Source organism: Stegodyphus dumicola, chromosome 10 (genome assembly GCF_044657685.1).
Source record: "Stegodyphus dumicola isolate Sdum_Otavi_A_Nest chromosome 10, ASM4465768v1".
In the NCBI taxonomy this organism is placed as follows: Eukaryota; Metazoa; Arthropoda; class Arachnida; order Araneae; family Eresidae; genus Stegodyphus; species Stegodyphus dumicola.
The window spans coordinates 141,241,801-141,262,561 of NC_140777.1; the positions used below are offsets into that span (position 1 = coordinate 141,241,801).

Below are 20,761 nucleotides of genomic sequence, written 5' to 3' on the forward strand. Positions count from 1 at the left end.
AGAAAATCCAATTCAGCAATTGAAGAAGCTTTTTGAATGATTTTTGCAGGCTTAAAATCAGAATTATGATTAAATTACTAACAGTGATTAGCTATTCCAAATTTTATCTATAAATTATAAGAATATCAAGGAAGTGGATTGCCAGATTCAATTTCAAGAGTGAACTGGATGGCTAGATTAATTGAATTCATTGTAGATAAAATTTGGTATGAAGCTTCTTGATTACCACGAAAAAGTGTGAAAGTGTCATCTCCACAGACGAAAAGAAAGTTTTTGAAATAATTTGACCTCAAAATAGTACATGTAAATGTCAGCAAGTACAGGACTGAGGGGGATTACCTACAGCTAATTCCTCAATTTGGCGATAATATTTATTTTGGAAAACAATTTTTTACCAGTTCTATAACTTGATTACTTGATTAATTCCCTTCCAGTATCTGAGTGCTATATAGCTGGAGCACCAAATGTTAACAATATTTAAAGAAAGTTACATCTTCAGCTCTTAGTTTTTCAAAGGTCGTAGCTGGATAAACTTTGTCAAATGAAATTCTGATACACCGTTTATGAACTTACATTCTCCATTCCTGTGTGGTTGCTGGTTTATCAGATGAACTTGACATCTGGAGTTTAACTCTGAATTAACCACTGGCTTCACAACAGTACCTTTTATAGGTGCACTGTGTTTCATTTGACATTGTTTACATAAATTTAAATACATTACAACTTCATATGTAATTTTTTTGTCTTTAACTTGCAGTTCTCCAAAAATATATTTTCTTCCTCCAATGCCTATTCTAATAGTTTGTCATTAGTAACATAAATACTGTTTATTCATTTCTCTTAGTTTTAATGGTACAATTAATTAACTTTTCTTCATCATTAATTTTTAAAACAACAAAACATTTTAATCATCTGTAATCCAAATGTGTACTGTATTTAGTTTTACCAGAAATCACTTCAAAAAGTAGAGTACTTTCATTGAGAAAAATGAAAGCAGTGATTTTTCTCGGTTACTCACAATTAATGCATGCATCTTTTCGGGAAGGAGGAGATAACGGTTCACTGCAGTAGTCATTCAATATAAATTAGGGTATCAGATAAAAAAATAAAGAAAGTGCTGCACTTACCAGCAAACCTTGCAGACTGACAAACAAGCAGTGTTTCAGAATATAACAAATTGTTGCCACATGATCTCAGTCATGGCAGAACAAAGGATTTGGTGTTTTTGTCGCCTCTCTGTCTGTCTTCTTGGCTTCTTGTTTCAATCTTCAGCAGGGCATATCTGTGCTTATGAACATACACTGGTGATGGGCTGAATGTATAAAAATATAACCAAATATTTGGTCTTTCACCGACATATTTTATATTCACTGGTGTATGTCAACATTCTGCAGTTTCGGTCATTCACAGTAATTATATGACTTAATATTTTCTTTTATTTAAATTAGGCGAGTGGTAAAGTCACTGAACACTGGTAGTTCGGTCCGAGGACGGACTGGTTGCATGGGTGTTTTCGGGGAGTTTCCCCATGTGTAACATGTATACGAGCCAGTTCCCTTAGAAAGTCCTCCAAGAAGGCATCCCCCCCTAGGCAGATATCCCTCGAGGCTTTGGCGTAATTAAATAACCTAACCTTTTATTTAAATTGTTTAAGGTGATTTTGGGTACGAATTCGTTTTTGCAATGTATTTGCATCACGCATGCCTACAAAAGTATAGATAACCTTACCTAGAAAATAGCAATCAGGCATTTAACATTAAGAATTAGATTTAATAAGAAGAAGTAATATGGATAGATAATAATGGCTTAAGGAAGCGTACAGTCCCACCACAGATCGGCGTTACATATCACGTGGAAGGCAGAAGCCGAGTTGTTTCACAGATGCACACACACAGACTGAAGTCGTTACCCGGAACTGCCGGGAAAAATCTTCTCTTCCCGTCAGCCCATAGGGTTGTCAAGCAGGTTTACTGTTTCGCCAATTGGCGCTTTTCTCCAGAGCTTTTGAGCCTGTATCGCCTGTTTGGCGCTGCCGCAACATATTGATACTGAACTGTATTATTTAATACATTTGTCTGGAGATACTGAAACTGCTGTCATATTTTTTTGTTTATTTTTTGATTCAATGGTTGTTTGCACTTGTAATTTTGCTATTTCTGTAGTAAATCATTATTCCACACTGGCAAATTGAATACATTTGAATTTACTTAGATTTTGTATCGATTTTAATTATTATGTATGCATATTTAATTTGCTGCTGTTCTTTGAATTTATTGAAATTTAATGTTTTTTAAATTTTAGGGCTCATAGAAGAAATGTATAATTGGCTAAGCAATATCCAGCTGCAAGGCCATGTTTTGCGATGCATGGCACACATAATTCTTTTCTTACGAGTTATTGGAAAATCTACGAAGGAGGAATTGTGTATTCCTATTTTAGAAGCATATGTTCAAGTAAAAATTGCTTTTATTATAAACTATGTAATTAATAACAAATTTATAGTTAAGAATTTGCCATAGATTTAAATATGTGCATGTATATCGAATCTATTTAAATTATTGTATAGTGCTGTTCTGGAAGGCTGCAGTTTTCAATTATTAAAGTATCTTCTAGATTGTTACTCACTCTAAAATATGCTGCTGCAGACTATTGCATTTTTTGAAAAGGCTCTTTTGGTATAATTTATAGATGTGGAAAAAACTGCTCTTTTATGGGATCAGATCAGAACTGTTCACTCACTGAATTGAATTGGTTCTTTTATAGGACTTGTCACTCTCTAGAAGTAATCTTGATGGATAAGATCAAAAGTGGTGTGTGAGGATGGAGCAAAGAATGGGGGGGGGGGAATTGAGTGAGACGTATCAGGAGAGTTGACTCATTTGAACTGTTAACACCCCCTTAACTGGTTTTAAATTGGGTTAGCTGACTGAACCCAATTTGAACTTCATTCACTGTAGTTTTGAGATTCCTTAAAACCTCTTTTCTACATCAAACTAACAATAAAATTTTGGAGTATAAAAATGTTAAAATAGTTGGGAAGTGATAGTCAAACTTTCTTGGCATGCTTCTAACATGAACTCTTAGTGGGTGAGCTGTAAAGGAGCTACTGGTGCATTTTATCAGATCAGCATTTGCTCACTCAGTAAAGTGAATTGGTTCTTTGAATCAATTTATGATTGAATGTCCATCTCTAGTTATGTAGCCAAGAATATTGAGAGTACAAATAAGTCTCCACTGTTTGACAAAAAATAGTGCCACCAGTAAGTTATGGTTAAAAGTGTCTGATGTAAAATATCATATCATAAGGTTAAACATCTGCTAACAATATAATCTTGAAATACTAGCTGTTTTATATCAGCATCATGGTTTTTTTTTTTTTTTTTTTTTTTTTTTTTTTTTTTTTAAATGTCAAGTTTTGAAGAAATCTGCAGCTGTGGTATTGCTTGTAGAAGCAATGAGGTGAGGCTGCCTTAAGTAAGGTAAGTTGTCGTGAGTGGTTTAAAAAAATTAATAATGGTGAGTTTGATACGAAGAATGTAGTGGAAGCATGAAAGTTTGCGAAGACACAGAATTGAAAGCATATTGGATTAAGAATTAAGATTCGTATCATATTTTTTACACATAAAATACGCTTACCAGGCATAAATGAAAGGTTTTTTTTTTGTATCGTATAGTCACTGGTGATGAAAAATGGATATCAAGAGAGCCAAGGCGAATATTCATGGAAAGAAAATCGTGTTGTGTATAAGGTGGGAACAACTTGTAATAGTATTTTGAATTGCTCAGACCATTACTGGGGCTACCTACTGAATACAGTTGATGAGACTGATTTGAGCACTCAGAGAAAAATGTGCCCACTACTACTCCAGACATAATGGAATTATTCTCCTGCCTGATAACGTTCATCCATATGTTGTGGCACCTGTCAAAACCTACTCCAAATCATTGAAATGAGAAGTTTTTATCCTCCTGCTCTATTCACCATACATTGTTCCTCTGGACTACTACTTGTTTCAGTTGATGATGCATCTTCTGTCTGATTAGTGGTTGACATCATATTGAAGATACCAAAAATTGGGCTGATTTGTGGATAGCCTCGAAAAATGAAGCATTCTTCTGATGCAATATCTGTATGCTGGCAGAAAGGTGGGGAAAAGTAGTGGCTAGGATGGACAATGCTTTGAATAAAACATAACGTAGTGTTCTTTCACAATAAATGCCCAATTTTTTATGAAAAATGGCGGAGATTTATTTGTGCCCCCAATATATTTTGTAATTTTATCATCGTAGAATTAAAAATGAAATCTGATATCAAAGCAACATGTGTGTTTAAGAGAGATTTCCACGTGCTCATATATTTTTCAATACTTATTTTTGATTTGTGTATACATTTTTTTTTTAACTTGTTCTTGTTCCCTTTTATTTCATTTATTAAAAATTTTGTTGTATTTCTTCTGTGTATGTTGTTTGTCCTGCTTGTCATTAATTTAAAAACATTGATTTTTTTTAATATGATATCCATGTTTGCTAGTTAACCATGCATAGCTATGCAATTAATTAGCTGAAATAATCAAGAGTTGTGCTTGTAATAATAAAAACTGAATTTCCAAGAGTTTTGATAATATTTATTAAATCAGCTTTTATTATATTTTCTTATTTTGATTAAAAATCTAGAAAGATTGTCACCAATTCTCTTATATTTCATTTCAGTAGACATGTAGCTATGTTTCCATCGCTAATTATTTTGTGGCAAAATTTTGGCATAGTAAAATTTCTTATAATCGACAATATCAAAATATTGGCATTTCTGAAAGTTTATATTTAAAACCGAAATTGGATCTATCAAATAAAAAATGTATGTAGTGTATTAATGATTAAATAATTAAATCTAGAAAACATTTGTGTTATGCTAATGCCATCCAGTGTAACAAGCCTTATCCAACCAATGAATTATCCAGACTATAAAGATAAACTGCCAATCCCTTTTTATATCAGTGTGAATTTTGATGGCAGTGTCTGTGACTTTCAGAAACAATTAACATCAAAAAATGTCATATTTGCTTTGCCTGAAAAGATGTAAAGAACATTACTTTATGTCACTGTTAGTGTTAATTTTGGCCTATGTTTGTGGCAAAGATTTTCTTGGTTTTAAGACCTGTCTGGTACCTGTGTCTGACATTTTGAATTTATTTGCATGTTCGTAGAAGATTAGTGTTAGTGAAAAGAAGGTACACACTATGATGGATTAGATAATTCTGTTCCCATTTCACACTCTCAAGATGATGGCAGAATAATTGGACATGTGCTGGGAAAGAAGGAAGATGAAAAGGGTGAACATAAAGATAACATGCAGAGCAAGAAAATTGTGCTTGCTGTGCATATATATGTGCATTTTAAAAATTATGATGACAATCTTGTAAGCAGGCAGACATACAAAATTTTATGCCATCCTGCTAATAAATTTGTAATAATAAATATGATAATTTTAAAATGCTTAATGTTAAATTGTGTTTTAATTTCAAACAATCTGTGTGATTTTAGATTTTATATGTTTAATCATGGCTGATAGATGGAAAAACCCAACTAACAGATTTCACATGCTGTGATTTCTACAATTGGCATCACAAATAAGCTCTAAAAATTCCCATACCTGTAGCTTAAAAGAGATTCAGTCGTATTTTTTTATAAATTGTTATGATGTATCTGAAATTAGGTACTTTATTATTGTAATCTTATTTGCAACTTTCAGAACTTATATTATGTTATTACCTTCTGCTGTATTTTGTATTTTTTAATAACTTTAATTAAAGCTTATATATATATTTTCGCCAGGAATTGATAAAATCTCGCAAAGTTTCTCTTGTGGCACCTTATACATCAACACTTCCTAAACAGCAGCAAATAATGTGGTATGCAAAGTTTTTGGAAGGTTGGTTTTTTTTTTTTTTTTTTTTTTTTTTTCCGTTTTCTCATACTTTTTTTTTACATTGCATCTGTACAGTTTTAACATTTAAAAAAAAAAAAAAAAAAAAGTTTTGTAATATAAGTAGTTTAATAGTTTGTGAGGAACAAAATACAGTAAGCTCTCTCTAAAATAACCATCTTTGATTCCAATTGATTTTGGTCTTCTTTTGAAGGTAATTGTCTTAGATGAAGTAGTCTTCAGTACCATTATTTATTCATATTTTCAAAAATAATGGTTCCTTTCAGAGGTGGTCGTCAGGTGAGGGTTAACTGTATCATGTTTTTGTGTTGGTCACTTACTATGCAATTAGTGCTAAGATTGTTAAATCCATTTTATAGCTGCCAATTTTACAATTTTTCATGACATCTCCCGGTAGATTCTGTGGGTTTCTAATTTTTAGTTTTCATTAAGGAAAATGCTGCTGAGGAATAAAAGAAAAAATTAGTAATTAATGAGATTAAAAATTGTGCAGATTTCATTCCTCCACCTCTAGTGACAATCGGCATAAATTTTCATCTTAAATTTTATTCGATCTGAATTGTCATAATCTAGTGTAGACATTTGTGGAACTATGTTTATTCAGTCAATATTTATATTTAGTTTTGTTTTACATCAATATATATTACGTTACTAAGTTTGTCCACAATAGTATGTACATTAATTAGTAGTTTTATTTTCATAGTATATAGAAATGCCTTGATAAATAAAAATTTTTCTTCCCTACTCAGGATTTTCCTAGGCATAAAAGTGTAAGAAAATTACAAAATAAAATTAGCTAAAGGGCCTACAATTTAGAACATCACCTAATTAAATATTAATATATTTTACATCAAGCATTTTATAACTAGTTTATTCATGTGATTCTTTGCATTATAAAGTGAATTTAAGTCAGTTTGGAATCCTTTTGAAAAAGCATCACCACACAGCTCGAAAATGTCTGGGAAATACCAGGTTATTTTGAAATTGATAGCTATGCTATTTGTTCATTATCTACAATATAAAGCATGCAAAAAAAGATAACTGGGAAAGCTAAAATGGTATCAATTTTCCACTTTTCTACAGGCAAAACAGAATTTTAATGTCAAATGATATAAAGTCTAAATTATAGGACATTTTGCACAAATTACATATAGTTCAGCTGCTGGTAAATATGTACAGTAAATTGCATCATCTAAATCAATGTATGTTTTATGTGTAATATAAATTGCATTTAAAAAAATTGAATTAATTCATGAAATTAAATTTTTTTTTTAAATGTATAATGAATGCACTTACTATCATCCCAAACATAATCATTTGTAAATGCATTAATTAAAAAAGTTTTATTAATGCATTAAAGTTAACGTACTTGACCATGCCTCACAGAATTGAAAGTTATTTCATTAAAAGCTATGTATATTGTAGAATTCTTTTGCTTGACCAAGCCACATAAAATTATATGTAAATAAAACTTTAAGATTTCTTTTAATTACTTATTTCATTATTATTATTATTATTATTATTATTATTATTATTATTTTGCATTTGTATATGTTTTAAAATAAGCCATTTGAAAGTTATTCGTTAAATTATCCATTTTAGCCCAAAAGGGCTGTTAGTCTCAAAATTATATTTTGCATCAAATTACTAATAGTGTTGAATCACTTTTTAAATTGTTGTCACCAAATATTATTGCCCTGCATTATATTTAATGAAATGAAATTATGAAGAATCTGTATGTGTATTTATATCTCCAGTGCGTGAGATTGTCTATCGGCAATTCTTAAGATATGCTGTTTTTAATCATTTTTTGTCCAAAGGTCTGTTACCCCAAATGCTTTCGAAATGGCTGTCAAAATGTGAATGTATGTGTAAATGAAAAATAAACGCCGCTTTGAGCGTAATATAAAATCTGAAAGTTTTCAGATTTTTTCCCCCTCTTTCAATAGGTGTAACAGATAATGCTGAGCGTCAGAAGTGTTTACAGTATGCAGAAGATGCTGGGCTTGATGTTCCTGAAATCACTAAAACTGTCGTAAGAAATATACGAGAAAAAGAATCTGACAGAACTGAAACATTTACAGACCTTTCAGTCTTGACGACAGCTGTAAGGATTACTTTTAACATTGAATTTCTAAAATTATTCATGTTTTAGTACTATCACAATGACTGGATTTTTTTTTTATATGCCCATAAAATCCATGCATGTTGAAAATTTGCATAAAACACATTTATGAAATCATATTATTTTTCCTAAATACATGAATGTTTTCTAGGTAATCTTATGTATAATTCTGTAAAAGACATGAAGGTAAATGTTTACATGTGCATAATATATGTTTATGATTTGGGTTTAAAAAAAAAAAAAAAAACCCTTTTATAGTTAAAATAGGTATGTTGGTATGTAATGGAAAATGTAATTAGCTGCTACCTTATAAAACATGAATTCTTGATTTACCTTCACTGTCATATGAAAACAATTACCATATTTGACGGCATATAAGACGTACTTTTTCTCCTAAATTTGGTCTCAAAAAAGTTACCTGCGTCTTATACGTGAAGGACACAGGTTAACTTTCAATACTGAATGCTATTTTTAGCCCGGATAAAAGTCTAGACACACATAACTTTTTCTACATCTGCCATAATTATTTTGCACATGCGTGAAATATCTGTCGCCAGAAAGCGCCAAAGCTCGAAGCTGATGTCGAAGTTCGAACAGGTTCGACGAACACATTACGTCTATGGAACCTTTCCTTCTTTACATACTTTCTTTGACTCAGCCGACACATGTGTTGGTATCGGTGCTACTCTCTATAAACGTGTCAGTATCGGTGCTTAAAACTATTTGTTTAAAAAAAAATACCCTGGCAAATATAACTACAGGAAACAAGAGATGAAGCTATACAATTCAGTATAAACTAGGAGTGTTAAACTACGCCAAAGTCCATGGAAACAAAGCAGCAGCAAGGCATTTCAGTCCGCCACCTACCAAAAAAATTATACGTACTTGGCGACTGTAGGAAGATCAGCTGAAGACTGCTAAAAAACAAAAACATAATCTTCGATGCCCAGCTCCATCTTGGCCTGAACATGAAAATGGCGTAAAAATGTGGGTGATAGATAAGAGGAAATTTGGGATAAGTGTTTCAACCAAAAAGATAATCAATGAGGCCAAATGATTTGCAGAAAAACATGGGAATCAGAATTTTTCAGGTTCTGAGGGCTGGTGCTACAGGTTCATGAAAAGGCAAGGCTTATCAATGCGCACAAAAACAACTATTGCACAGAAAATGCCAGCAGATTATGAAGAAAAATACTAGCATTTCATAGGTTTGTTATAAATGCCTGCAAGAAAACTTCTTTTGAGCTTGGTCAAATAGGAAATATGGATGAAATTCCACTCACATTTGATGTACCATCCAACAAGACTGTGAGTATTAAAAGGTCTAAATCAATAACCATAAATACCGCAGGTCATGAAAAACCCCGATATACAGTAGTTATAACATGTTGTGCTGATGGCACAAAACTACCGTTGTTTTTCATATTCAAAAGAAAAACTTCCAACGGGTGTAATTGTTCATGTTCATCCAAAAGGCTGGATGGATGAAGCTGGAATAAAACTGTGGTTACAGAACGTATGGGCGAGGCGACCTGGTGGACTCTTAAGAAAACCCTCTCTTTTGGTTTTGGATCAATTTAGCGCCCATACAACTGAAACCATAAAGAATAAAGCGGAGAGAATGAAAAACCCAGATAGCTGTCATTCCTGGTGGACTGCGAGTGGGTAAAAAGATCTTGGGAGGACGTAAAGGCTGAAGTAATTGTTAAGTCCTTTAAGAAGTGCGGAATCAGTAATGCTCTTGATGAAACAGAAGATGACGCATTATTCAAAGAAGGTGATACTAGCGATGACGGAAACAGTAGTGGTGACGATATTCTCGTTTTCGATGATGATGATAGTGAAAATAATTTTTATGGTTTTGAAAGTGATTAAAGTCTAATTTCATGACAGGAAACGTTTTCTTTGAATCTGTGTTTTTTGTTGTTTCTGCTTTATTTTGTATTATGAATAATAATTGATTGATTGCTTGCCGTGCATTCATTTATTCATTATTGAAATTTACATATCATGTTCTTGCCGTTTGTTAATTTTCCTTAATAAAAATATGTTTGGTAATTGCATTCAATGATTGTTTATTTGGCTTTTACGAAACGTGGGAACTAAAAGAAACCAGATTTTAAGTTATTGTGGTACCGCGCTGTCACGCGGACTATTGAACATTTTTTCCTTGTGTGTGGCTTTCTAAATAAGGGTGCGTCTTATATGCCGTCAAATACGGTAAGATTTGAGAAAAAAGTTATCTATCTCCTTCTATATATGTGTATATATATAAGATATAACAAAATATGATAGCTGTTTAAAAAAAATAATTGGCAACCTCAAAATTAACATTCTAAAATTGGTGATCTGCCCCTAAATTAATCTCTTCTCACAGGTTCCAGATTTTCCTATCTTATGTAACGTTTTAATGCAGATGCCTCTTTTGTATTAACGTTTTAATGCAGATGCCAATCAAATTAATTGTAAACCAAAACTCTGAACTAAAACTTTCCCACTCCCGACCTTCTTCATCTGAAAGTACTATAACTGGTTCCCTTTTCTCGCATAAGATCTGCTGTTGACACATTGCTTTTCATCCATGCTGCTGCCACTTACTTGCTTAAAACAACGTCGTACTTCAAAATTTTTGCAGATGCCTCTTGTCCAATCAAATTAATTGTAAACCAAAACTATGAACTGAAACTTTCATCACTCCCAACCTTCTCTGAAAGTACTATAACTCTCCCCCTTTTCTCGCATAAGCTCTGCTGTTGACAAGTTGCTTTTCATCCATGCTGCTTCCGCTTATGTGCTTAAGATAACATCCTACTTCAAAATGCAAATTCTGTATTCAAATATAATTAGGAAACATCTTGTCTGAAAACAGGATGATTTAATATGCATAAAAAAATAAAGATTGTGAATTTTCAAGATACATTGTGCTAAATTGCGTCATCATGCTTTTACTACTCTGCCACCTTCAAGCCACTACGGTCTCGGTCATCTACGCAGTATCACAAGCTGTTAAAAGTTCCACTGTTTTCATCTACGCATTTTAAAATTATTACATATATTTATATAACTGTTTCATACAGCATCAGTATCTGTTGCATTGTATATTGAAAAGCATTAAGGCAATAGCTATGTACACTACAGATTTATTTAACAATAATTTCTGTGTCTCATTTTCACCAAATTTTGAAATGTAGGAAAAAACAAATATCTTTAGATAACTTTTTTCTAAAAAAGGATGTATTTTAATGTATTATTAATTACATTATTATAAATTTTTGAATTTTTTTTTTTAAATGAAATACATTACTGTATTTTACATTGATTCTTCTGGGGAAAATGTGTTCGTTTAATGAGTGTGTCATATTACGAGTAAGATATGGAAACAAATTATTCTCGTTAAGTTATTATTTTAAACTCTGGTTACTACTAAATAATAACTCTTCTTAACTTATGCAGTTTATTTTAATTGGATGCATTTTCTGCTTCAGTTTATTTTATTTTTATTTGTGACTTGACACAGCAATGTATTTTGGTAACCGTAATATTTAAAAGTAAGATTTTTCAAAATTTTCTTCTGTAATCAATTTACATAAATTATTTCTTCCTCTTTTAAAAGTATGTAGTAAAAATGAAAAAGTAGTGAAAAGTGTCTTTTCATTAGTTTATTTTCATTTAATAACTGCATAAAATCATTACATGCTTAATTTTTATCTCTGTGCAGTTAAATATTTTCTTGTATGTATATAATGTTAGATTTTTAAATATTGTTTGAAATTATTTCATGATTTGTCAGTCAAAGAATTGCTCTTATTGATAAGAAGAATAAAGGCAGTTCAATTTGTCATTTTATTTTACTTAAATAAATATTTTTTACTTTAAATTTTGTAAAATTTAGTTCAGTCTTATCATGTTGAATGAAATTTTCTGTAATGTGTAGTTGAAGAAAAACTAATTTAAAAAAATGGGAATGCTTAATTTTAGCTTCTTTTTGCAGAAGAAATATAATAGTTATTTTTTATGTTTGGTATGGAAATAAATAATTTCTAATGGAATATCAGTTCAGATGTTAAATTATTCCTTCATTTGAATTTTATTAGCATGTATGTGCTCAAACTCTTTTTTTTTTTTTTTTTTTTTTCTTCTTTTGATTAGGAAGATCTACAAAAAATCAATTCTATTGACTGGCTAATATTTGATCCAACTCAGAGAGCTGAAGCTGTGAAACAAGCAAATGCCCTAATGAGAATTTTCATTGGTAAGAGCTGTATATTTAAACTTTATAAGTTAATGCAGCAAAATATGATTAATATCTGCATTTTCTGTGAACATTAAACACAATTTCAAATTAGCATTTGATAAGCCTGTATTAATAACAGTTTAAGTAAGATATAACTGATATTATTTTCATATTTTTAAAGTTTTTGACAGCAAATTCTCTGATAATAAATTGTAATGCTTTGTAATCTTAAAATGTAATATCATGAGCTAAACTAGACAAACTAAAACAGTCCTTATGTCTCTTGGATATTACTTAAAAATTGGTTCTGATTCAAAAACCCATTTTCCTCTCAAAAATTTTAAGCAAGAATTTTACTGTTATTTAAATAATGGTGACATAAGGTAAAAGATAATACTTGTGCTTTTGTAATATCTTTTAAAATTTCATTTTATGCTAGCTTATCTAGTTGCTGTACTTATGGGTTGGTGTAAATTTATTGATTTTCTGTTTCCAAATTTTAAAGCATTTTAAAAAATGAAGTACAATCAGCTGTTACATACAAAGTACAAACAGATCTTGAGCATTACAGAGATTTTGTGCTTTTTAGTCAGTCTTTGAAACCAATTGCATTATACCAGGCATTTTGGAATGTGTCAAACAGTCCATAATCTAGTGCCATTCACATTTGATATCAGTGGTTGGCAGTATAAATACTACTTGTGTGATACCATCATGCGAGACTCGGAAGTCTCTGTGAATGCATCATGTTAGCCTTTCCTTTTTTCACCCAGAAATGAGCTGTGTAATTCATTTGCCTAGCCAGAAGTGGGTCTTTGAAGTTGCATATCTCCTCAACAGTCTGACTGTATTTTATTTCATCTGACTCTCTGAATGCACCACACTTTTTTGAAACAAGCCTTTTCTGGTTGCCTGTTTTCAGGGACATATGTTAGAGAGCTGTTTGATCAACAACGCTGTATTTAGAAGTATTTGGAGGTTGAACTATTATTATTAAAAGGCATTATGACATCTTCAAGTGTATGTTCTTTGTGAACAACATAAGTTTGTCATTTGTTTTTACTTCCTTGTACGAAGTAAAAAGGAAGTATTGTAATCGCGAAAAGTTTCAGGCAGCATATTTGAACGAAAATATCCATTTTGACCGCTATCGAATGCAATTTAACGATGTTTTTGCATCATATCTGTACATAAGGACAAAATAAAATACTCTTTTCCTTAACAAAAAATTATAAAACTGCTTTAAAATTAATTCTGAAGAGAATTTTTCGTGGCATCTGTACGAACGTATGTACATTCTTGCGTACGTACGTACGTATCTCGCATAACTAAAAAACCTCGTATTTTGGTTGCAATCGGCCGCACCAAACGTATATAAATATATTTATATATATATCCACTCTATTACCCGGCTCAGTGATCTCAGTTTCTTTACTCTTATATGTTTGTAAATTGTACATTTTTTGCTTTAAAAATGATTGAATTATGTTGTTTTTATCTTCCGGTTAAGGATTTTATGCCTTTAGTAAATCTGTGTGCAATATTTTTAGAATTATCAGCAATTTTAAAGTTGTTTAATTGCCGCTAAGCCTGTTTTTAATGGCAGCCATTGATGTTTACATTTGAAACAGGAGACTAGTGGATTTGTTGCCAATCTAGAGAAACTTAGCTTCGCAACAACAAAGATAATGCATTCATTTATTATTGCCAATTAAACCATGCTTAAATCTTTCTGGAATTTTTTCGAGGAAATAAGTGTTTGAGATTTACTTCGTAATTTTTAATATAGATATTTCGAATTTTTATGTATTTTTGCCTTCTTGCGAAGTGAGAATTGAATTAATTAAATGAGAAATACTCAATCGTCTGTGAAAAACTGTTTCTGTTTTGTTTTGTTTGCTTAATTTCTTTTATACATAGTTCTAGCTTTATTATAGTATTTGAATAGAACATGTGGCAATGATTAGATAATTCTTTAAATGATATACATTTGTGCATATATATAAAATACATTTTGTGATAAATATACATTTTGTGCATTCTGAGTTATAATATGAATGAAATATAATACTAAGTAAACCTAGCGCCAGAGTGTCTCTATGGGAAACAAAGTGAATTTTAAAGAATGCATTTATTCTATTGTGGTTTATGCACTGTCGGTGAAGTAGGTTTAATTCAATCTAATAAGTTTAAATAAAATGCAAGAAAAAATGCGTATAATTTAATATTCCGTACAAGGAAGTCATGTGGTGTACACATCAGATTTTTTAATGATGAAAATATATTAGGAAAATATGTCATTTTAATATTCCAGATTTTTAGCAGGAGTATTCAAGATGTTAATTATAAATAGGTAGATTATCTTTTAACACACTCACTGGCAGCTGGGAGTTAACTATTGTGCTGATGTTACATTGAGGAGCATTAAGGAATTTTTACACAAACTATTTTGTTTTGCATTCTCTGAAGCATTTCATATCATCTGTGTATCAAATTATGTGGTTAGTCTGGTGATGTTTGAACATATATAATTTCTGAAAATTTCCTTCTTTGCAATAATATCATTTATGATTTAATATGTCTACTTTAACATTGCTAGAATATCATGAATATATTTTCCATAACAGTAAAGCCTGATTCTTCAGTTTCAGACTCACCGAGCTTATGTCTTTTACCCAGTCTCTCTCTCTATATATACACACTCTTTTGCAAAAAAAAAATCGAAGCACCATGAAGGGAGTGGATGTTTTTGATGAAATTGAATATGTGTATAGCTCATACATAAGATAATAAAATGATTAAAAAATGAAGGTCATAGCACCTGTTCATGCCTCACAATCACCCATTGAGTATTCAAATTAGTAGTTCTTTGAACCGCCCCTGTCAGCAATGCATCCTTGAATTCATCGATTCAAGGAGTGTTAGAGGTTCCTAATGTCATCCTGCAACACATTATGCCATGCATTCAGCAATTGTCACTCCATATCTGTGATATTTTGTGCTGCCCGAATCTAGTGGCCTACCATGTCCCAAACATGCTCAAATTGGTGAAAGGTCTGGTGACCTTGCTGGCCAAGAAAGAGTAGTATCAACTGCACGGAGACAGTCCAGAGATATGCTTCCCCCCGGGGGTTGACTCGGGCGTACGCCTGGGCAGTACTAGGCAGTCTCAACCATGGGGGTTTTCTAACAGACTTTACAGAAGGCCTGAGGGCTCTCAGGACAGAGTAAGGCTCGGCAGGGACCGTACAGGTACTGCCTTGCCTGCCCTTGCTCTGTGGGGTTGCCACATGGTAGATTGATAAGATGCACGGGGTTGGCACTCAATTCCGTATGGCCATTTGAAGCTAGGTCGGGAGCCTCCCTGTCGTTTGAGTAGTCCATAGATATGCCAGCGATATGTGGCTTTGCATTATGTTGTTGGAAAATGGCCCCAGGATGACGTGCCATGAAGGGTAATGCAACCGGCCTCGGGATGGTATCAACATATCGTTGATCTTTTAAAGATGTATGGAGGATGACTAAAAATGACCTGCACTCATAAGAAATAGTGCCACACACCATCAAACCAGGGGTTATGGCTATATGCTGTTGTAAAACAAAGGCTGATTGGGAACGCTGGCCCCGTCCTCTCCAGACACGAACATGGTGGCCATTTGCTTCAAGACTGAAGTGAAATGCATCGCTGAACACTATACGATGCCAATGTGATGCCATGATGATTGGCTGCGACACCACTCCAGGTGACTGTGCCGATGTTGTGGGGTCAAAGGCAAATGTCTTAAAGGCCTCTGTAAGCGTAACCCCACCTCAGACAAGTGCTGTGAGATGGTGGGCAGTACCATGGGAGATATAGACGTGGCTGTAGTGCGTTGAATAGTCGACAATGATACTGTTGGGGCGGTTCGGGCTTGGTGAACAATCATCCTTTCTTGCTTCGCATTTGTGCTGCTAGCCTTCCAGAGCCTTCATTTCGTTGGCAGTTTACTTGTAGCAATCATTGCTGCCAACATCTTTGCACAGCAGGGTCTGTACGTTTCAGGTGGCGGCTTATTGCTTGGTGTGACCACCCAGCTTCACACAACCCTACAATGCAACCACACTCAATGTTATTTAGTTGTCTGTAATGTCTTCAATAACGTGGTAATGGCATCTTTAGTTACTTCTTTACAGAATTACAATGGCAGCAACAAAAAAAGATAAATTTTCCGCCACTGTTACTGGTTTTATATTGCAAAAATGTGCGCTATGATCACAATTCCTGTTCATTTTCCTTGTAACTTTGATCATTTGCATGCTCAATCAAGATGTTTTTGCATACCAAATTTCGTCACGATCGCAAAAGTCCTTCTTGGTGCTTCGACTTTTTTTGCAAGAGAGTGTATATATAGGTATATATATGGCTGAAACATTTCCCTAACCCCTCTGAATACTCACCAGCCGTACTCGAGGATTAAAAAAAGAATAAAATAAAAGGGAAAGCAGGAAAAAAAAAAAAAAAAAAGCTGATGAACACCACTGCTATATTTTATGATGATATACAAGGCAGTCAGAAAATAAACCACTAGTGGTTCATCTGCTGAACTAATCAAAATGAAATTTCAGATCACTTGAATATATATGCTCAAGATTGTTAAGGTTTAAAACAATAGAGCTCTCATGGTTACAATTAAAATTTTGAAATTTTTGAATGGTAGCACCCACTTTTTCCTTGCACAAATTGATCAGCACATTAAAAAATGGCGTTGGAACGACACACATATGACAAAAATTGACGGTGTAAAGTATTTGCAAAAAAGACCATTATAAAGGCAATTCAAGAAAGGATAGGGAAAATAATCTTATTGAAATTACAAGTTTTCAATGTGTCCACCTTTGCAAACAATAACACATTCCATGCAGTAGATTGTTGACAAGAATGACAAATGCAACATTGCAGGAAGTCTTTAACTTCACATTTTATGGCATCTTTCAGTTCTGAAAGGTCTCTTGGATTATGTACACCTTAGATTTCAGATAACCCCAGAATCAGAAATGTATCAGAGTAAGGTCAGAGAATCGTGGTGGCTACAAAACTGTAAAGTTATGGGAGATGACTATCTGCAAACTGCGGAGGCTGTACTTATCAAATACATTTGGCAACATGTGGAGAAGCACCATGATGTATCCATACAATATTATTAACGACATTCCCTTGATTCGATGAAATGAGTACCAAGTTTGCTTGGGGACTAAACACTGGGGGTCCTGCGACAAGCTGACCACTTGTTCAGGGCATATGTTTACACATCCCGGGGCCGACGGTCAAGAAAGCAGATTTCGGGGCACTGCAGTCATTGGCCCACTAGGGCTGTTACAACACTGAGTTTTTTTTTTTTTTGCTGCAGTTCTGGAATTACATAATTCTGCCACATTGTTGTTTACCCAGTACTTGTGATGGAGCACATTTTCATACCTGTAAAAGTAACTCTTTGAAGAAGTATGGATTGAAAATGATTGTGCTTGTGATGCCATACCACACATTCACTTTAGCTTCATGTAAAGGCGCTGGTGATATATCGTGTGGATTTTCGTCAGCCTAGTGAAGGCAGTTCTTAAAGTTTACGTTCCTAATTAACATGTTCCCTGCCAGAACGTTTTTTTAAGACTTCCCGTTCAGGCCGCGTGGGGCATGCTTTACATTTGTATTATTTTGTTTCTGGTGTATGCCTTCAGTAATTAAAATAGTGCAAAAATCATAATTATCAAGGAAAGGTTGTATAGTTTAACATGCATAACACAACAAACCAATAAATATATTTTTCTAGGAATTAGTTTAACAAATACTTAGCTGAACATTACTATGCCAAGCAAGTTGCATCCTCACGTATAATTTTTTTTATCGTACGTATATCAGTTTTAAATATAACATTTTAATTAAATTCAAGTTTGTATGCAATTACAAAGGGATGTTACGATGAACTTTAATAAAACATGGCAAACATAAGTGTGGTTTATCCACACAACTATTGCAGAATGTTGCAACTTTACAGTAACAGTTTCTTGCCAATGGGAAACCCAAATTTTGAACATTTCTTTCTTAACAAATTTTACAGCATCGTCTTATCGAATTAAAGTGGCCTTCGTCGTCGTCAGAATCATCACTAGAAAAACTGTTGCTGTGTTTTGCCTTATCTGCTTATAAGGAGTAATTATTGTAAAATTTGGAAAAGGTCTGAAGAAGAAAAGGCAGGAAAAATTGCAACCATTTTTAAATGCAAAATATCTGAATTTATAACACTGAAATAATATGTACGTACCATATTTCCTTCGTCTAACACACTAAAGAAACACACTGAACTATAAATCAATCCCAGCTTCAGTGAAGCAGTAAGTAGTGTATCAACGACACTCAAATAAATGACTGATCGAAATACGAGGAAAGCAGTTGAAACAAGTTACGGAGAAAAAAAATTCCCCATCACCCCACGATTAAATGAGGGCATCAGCAGTACTATTAAGATGCCCATAATTGACTGCATAATGAATTTTTAAAAAATTCTTCATTTTACAATGACAATACCAAATGGCTTGAACAGAAAGTTTAGCGTGGGACGTGTGGAACGTGTTAAAGAAAAATGCGCCTCATCCACCCTTTACAATGCTTCTCTTTTCAAATATTTTACACTAACAGTTTTCGTCAGTTCTCAGTTCTCAGGTCAGATCATAACAAAATAAAATGTTGTCTTTATAGAATGTGTTATTGTTTTAAAGTATAATTTATAGTTACATATGTTTATCTAACATATATCATCGATATGCATTGCTACACAAATGTGAGCTAGACCAACGTGCATTTTATTTGTGGAAATGTAATAGCTGCTCAAAAAATGGTACTTGGGAATCATTCTTTGTGTCTCCTTTGAGTAGTTACTCTGTTTTAGTCACAGCCTCATAAAATACATATCAGTGAGTTCTGCATTAATGTAGCAATGCATTTTGCTCAAGTTTCCTGTATTACTTTAATGTGCCATTTCTGCATACACATTCCATTATAAAATCTGCTTATTTTGATCTGCATTCACATTTTTACCATTTTTTAAATCACCCTGTATATATGAAAACAAAACAGAAAGCAAAATCTATCTTATGGCATGACTTCAAGACATGCATGAAACTGCAGTAATATAAAGTAATTAATAAAAATTTGATTTGCTTATTTAAGCTAAAAGGAAATGTTTAATAATGTGTTTTTTTTTCACCTGCAGCCAGTTTGATGTTTATAGAATTGTATGAAAGCAAAAATGAAAACAGTAAAAATGTTTAAATACAAGAATAAAAGTAAAATAGGTGGAAGAGAAAATTTTAAATCTAGAATACAAGACAAAATAGAATATGTACAACAAAACTGTTCAACCTGTGAAAATAAAAAGGAAGAAGCAGTGTGAAAACTAAAAAATTTAATAAAATTACACTTATGTTTCATCAAGGGGCAAAAGTTCATCACCGATATTTCTGACTTTTTCAATTCGGTCGCAAAAAAATTAGAATTTTTATTTCTTAATAAATTAAATGGTGAAAAGTGGCAAATGAATTGATAAATATGTAATATATCATTATGTAATAAAATAAAAAAAACTTTAGAGTTGTAATTTAATTTTCATCAAATTATTATTATTATATCAAAATTTATGTTCATTGTTTGTCACATAATGATATATCCTCAAGGTTTTTCATATTCATATGTATTACCAGCTTTGCTAAAAGTGTGTATTTTGTCTGCTTTCAAAATTATCGCTTTTTGTTATAGTAAGTTAATGAAATTATTTAACTAATTGCATATAATATTTTTTGAATCCATCTATCTGTTCTGTTATTTAATTTTGTATAAACTTCTTTAAAGTAATAATTCATTACATAGTTTGTGATGTTTAAAATTATGAATAAAATAAATTAATATAATTAAGTCAAAGTGTTAAAAAGCTCTTTTGAAATGATTTGCTCAATAGTGAGCTTAAGTGCTTCGCAAGACAATTGTGAATCTTTATTGCATTAAATTTTACATGTATATTTAGAAATTACAAAAATTCTGTTCTGCTTTATTTCAGTTCAACGTAAAATTGAAGCAGCTAAAGCAGTTTTTTCCAAAGTACCACCTGATTCTGTTGGAGTAATGGTACAACTTTCAAAAGCTGTAAGTGAAGAGAAGTTATTTTTTAGTATTTTGTAGCCATCTCTTAAAATGTATGAAACTTGCTGATTTTTGCTCTCTTGTTACAGAAAGGACTTGAGGAATTATCTGATGATGATGATAATGCAACTAGGGAGTATTTGTGTTTCAAAGCTTATCTAGTAAGTAAATTAAGTCTTTTGCAATAAAAATACAATGAAACTGTCATGAAAATAGTTAAATATATTTTATTTTATCCATTAAAATCATAAGCAGCTGGATAAATAATTGTTTTTCTAATACCTCAAA

At 32.4% G+C, this 20,761-nt stretch overlaps 1 protein-coding gene across 3 annotated transcripts in view; it reads left to right on the forward strand.

The window, feature by feature from the left end:
* LOC146995117 (nuclear pore complex protein Nup107-like) overlaps nucleotides 1-20,761 on the forward strand; it is a 142,016-nt gene that overhangs the window by 75,058 nt on the left and 46,197 nt on the right. For all 3 annotated transcript variants that reach the window (XM_085825614.1, XM_085825616.1, XM_085825615.1), the window contains 6 exons: nucleotides 2,302-2,453; nucleotides 5,833-5,929; nucleotides 7,894-8,051; nucleotides 12,219-12,321; nucleotides 20,391-20,476; nucleotides 20,563-20,634. In XM_085825614.1, the coding sequence (XP_085681740.1) occupies nucleotides 2,302-2,453; nucleotides 5,833-5,929; nucleotides 7,894-8,051; nucleotides 12,219-12,321; nucleotides 20,391-20,476; nucleotides 20,563-20,634 (668 nt within the window). The remainder of the gene's footprint in view (nucleotides 1-2,301; nucleotides 2,454-5,832; nucleotides 5,930-7,893; nucleotides 8,052-12,218; nucleotides 12,322-20,390; nucleotides 20,477-20,562; nucleotides 20,635-20,761) is intronic.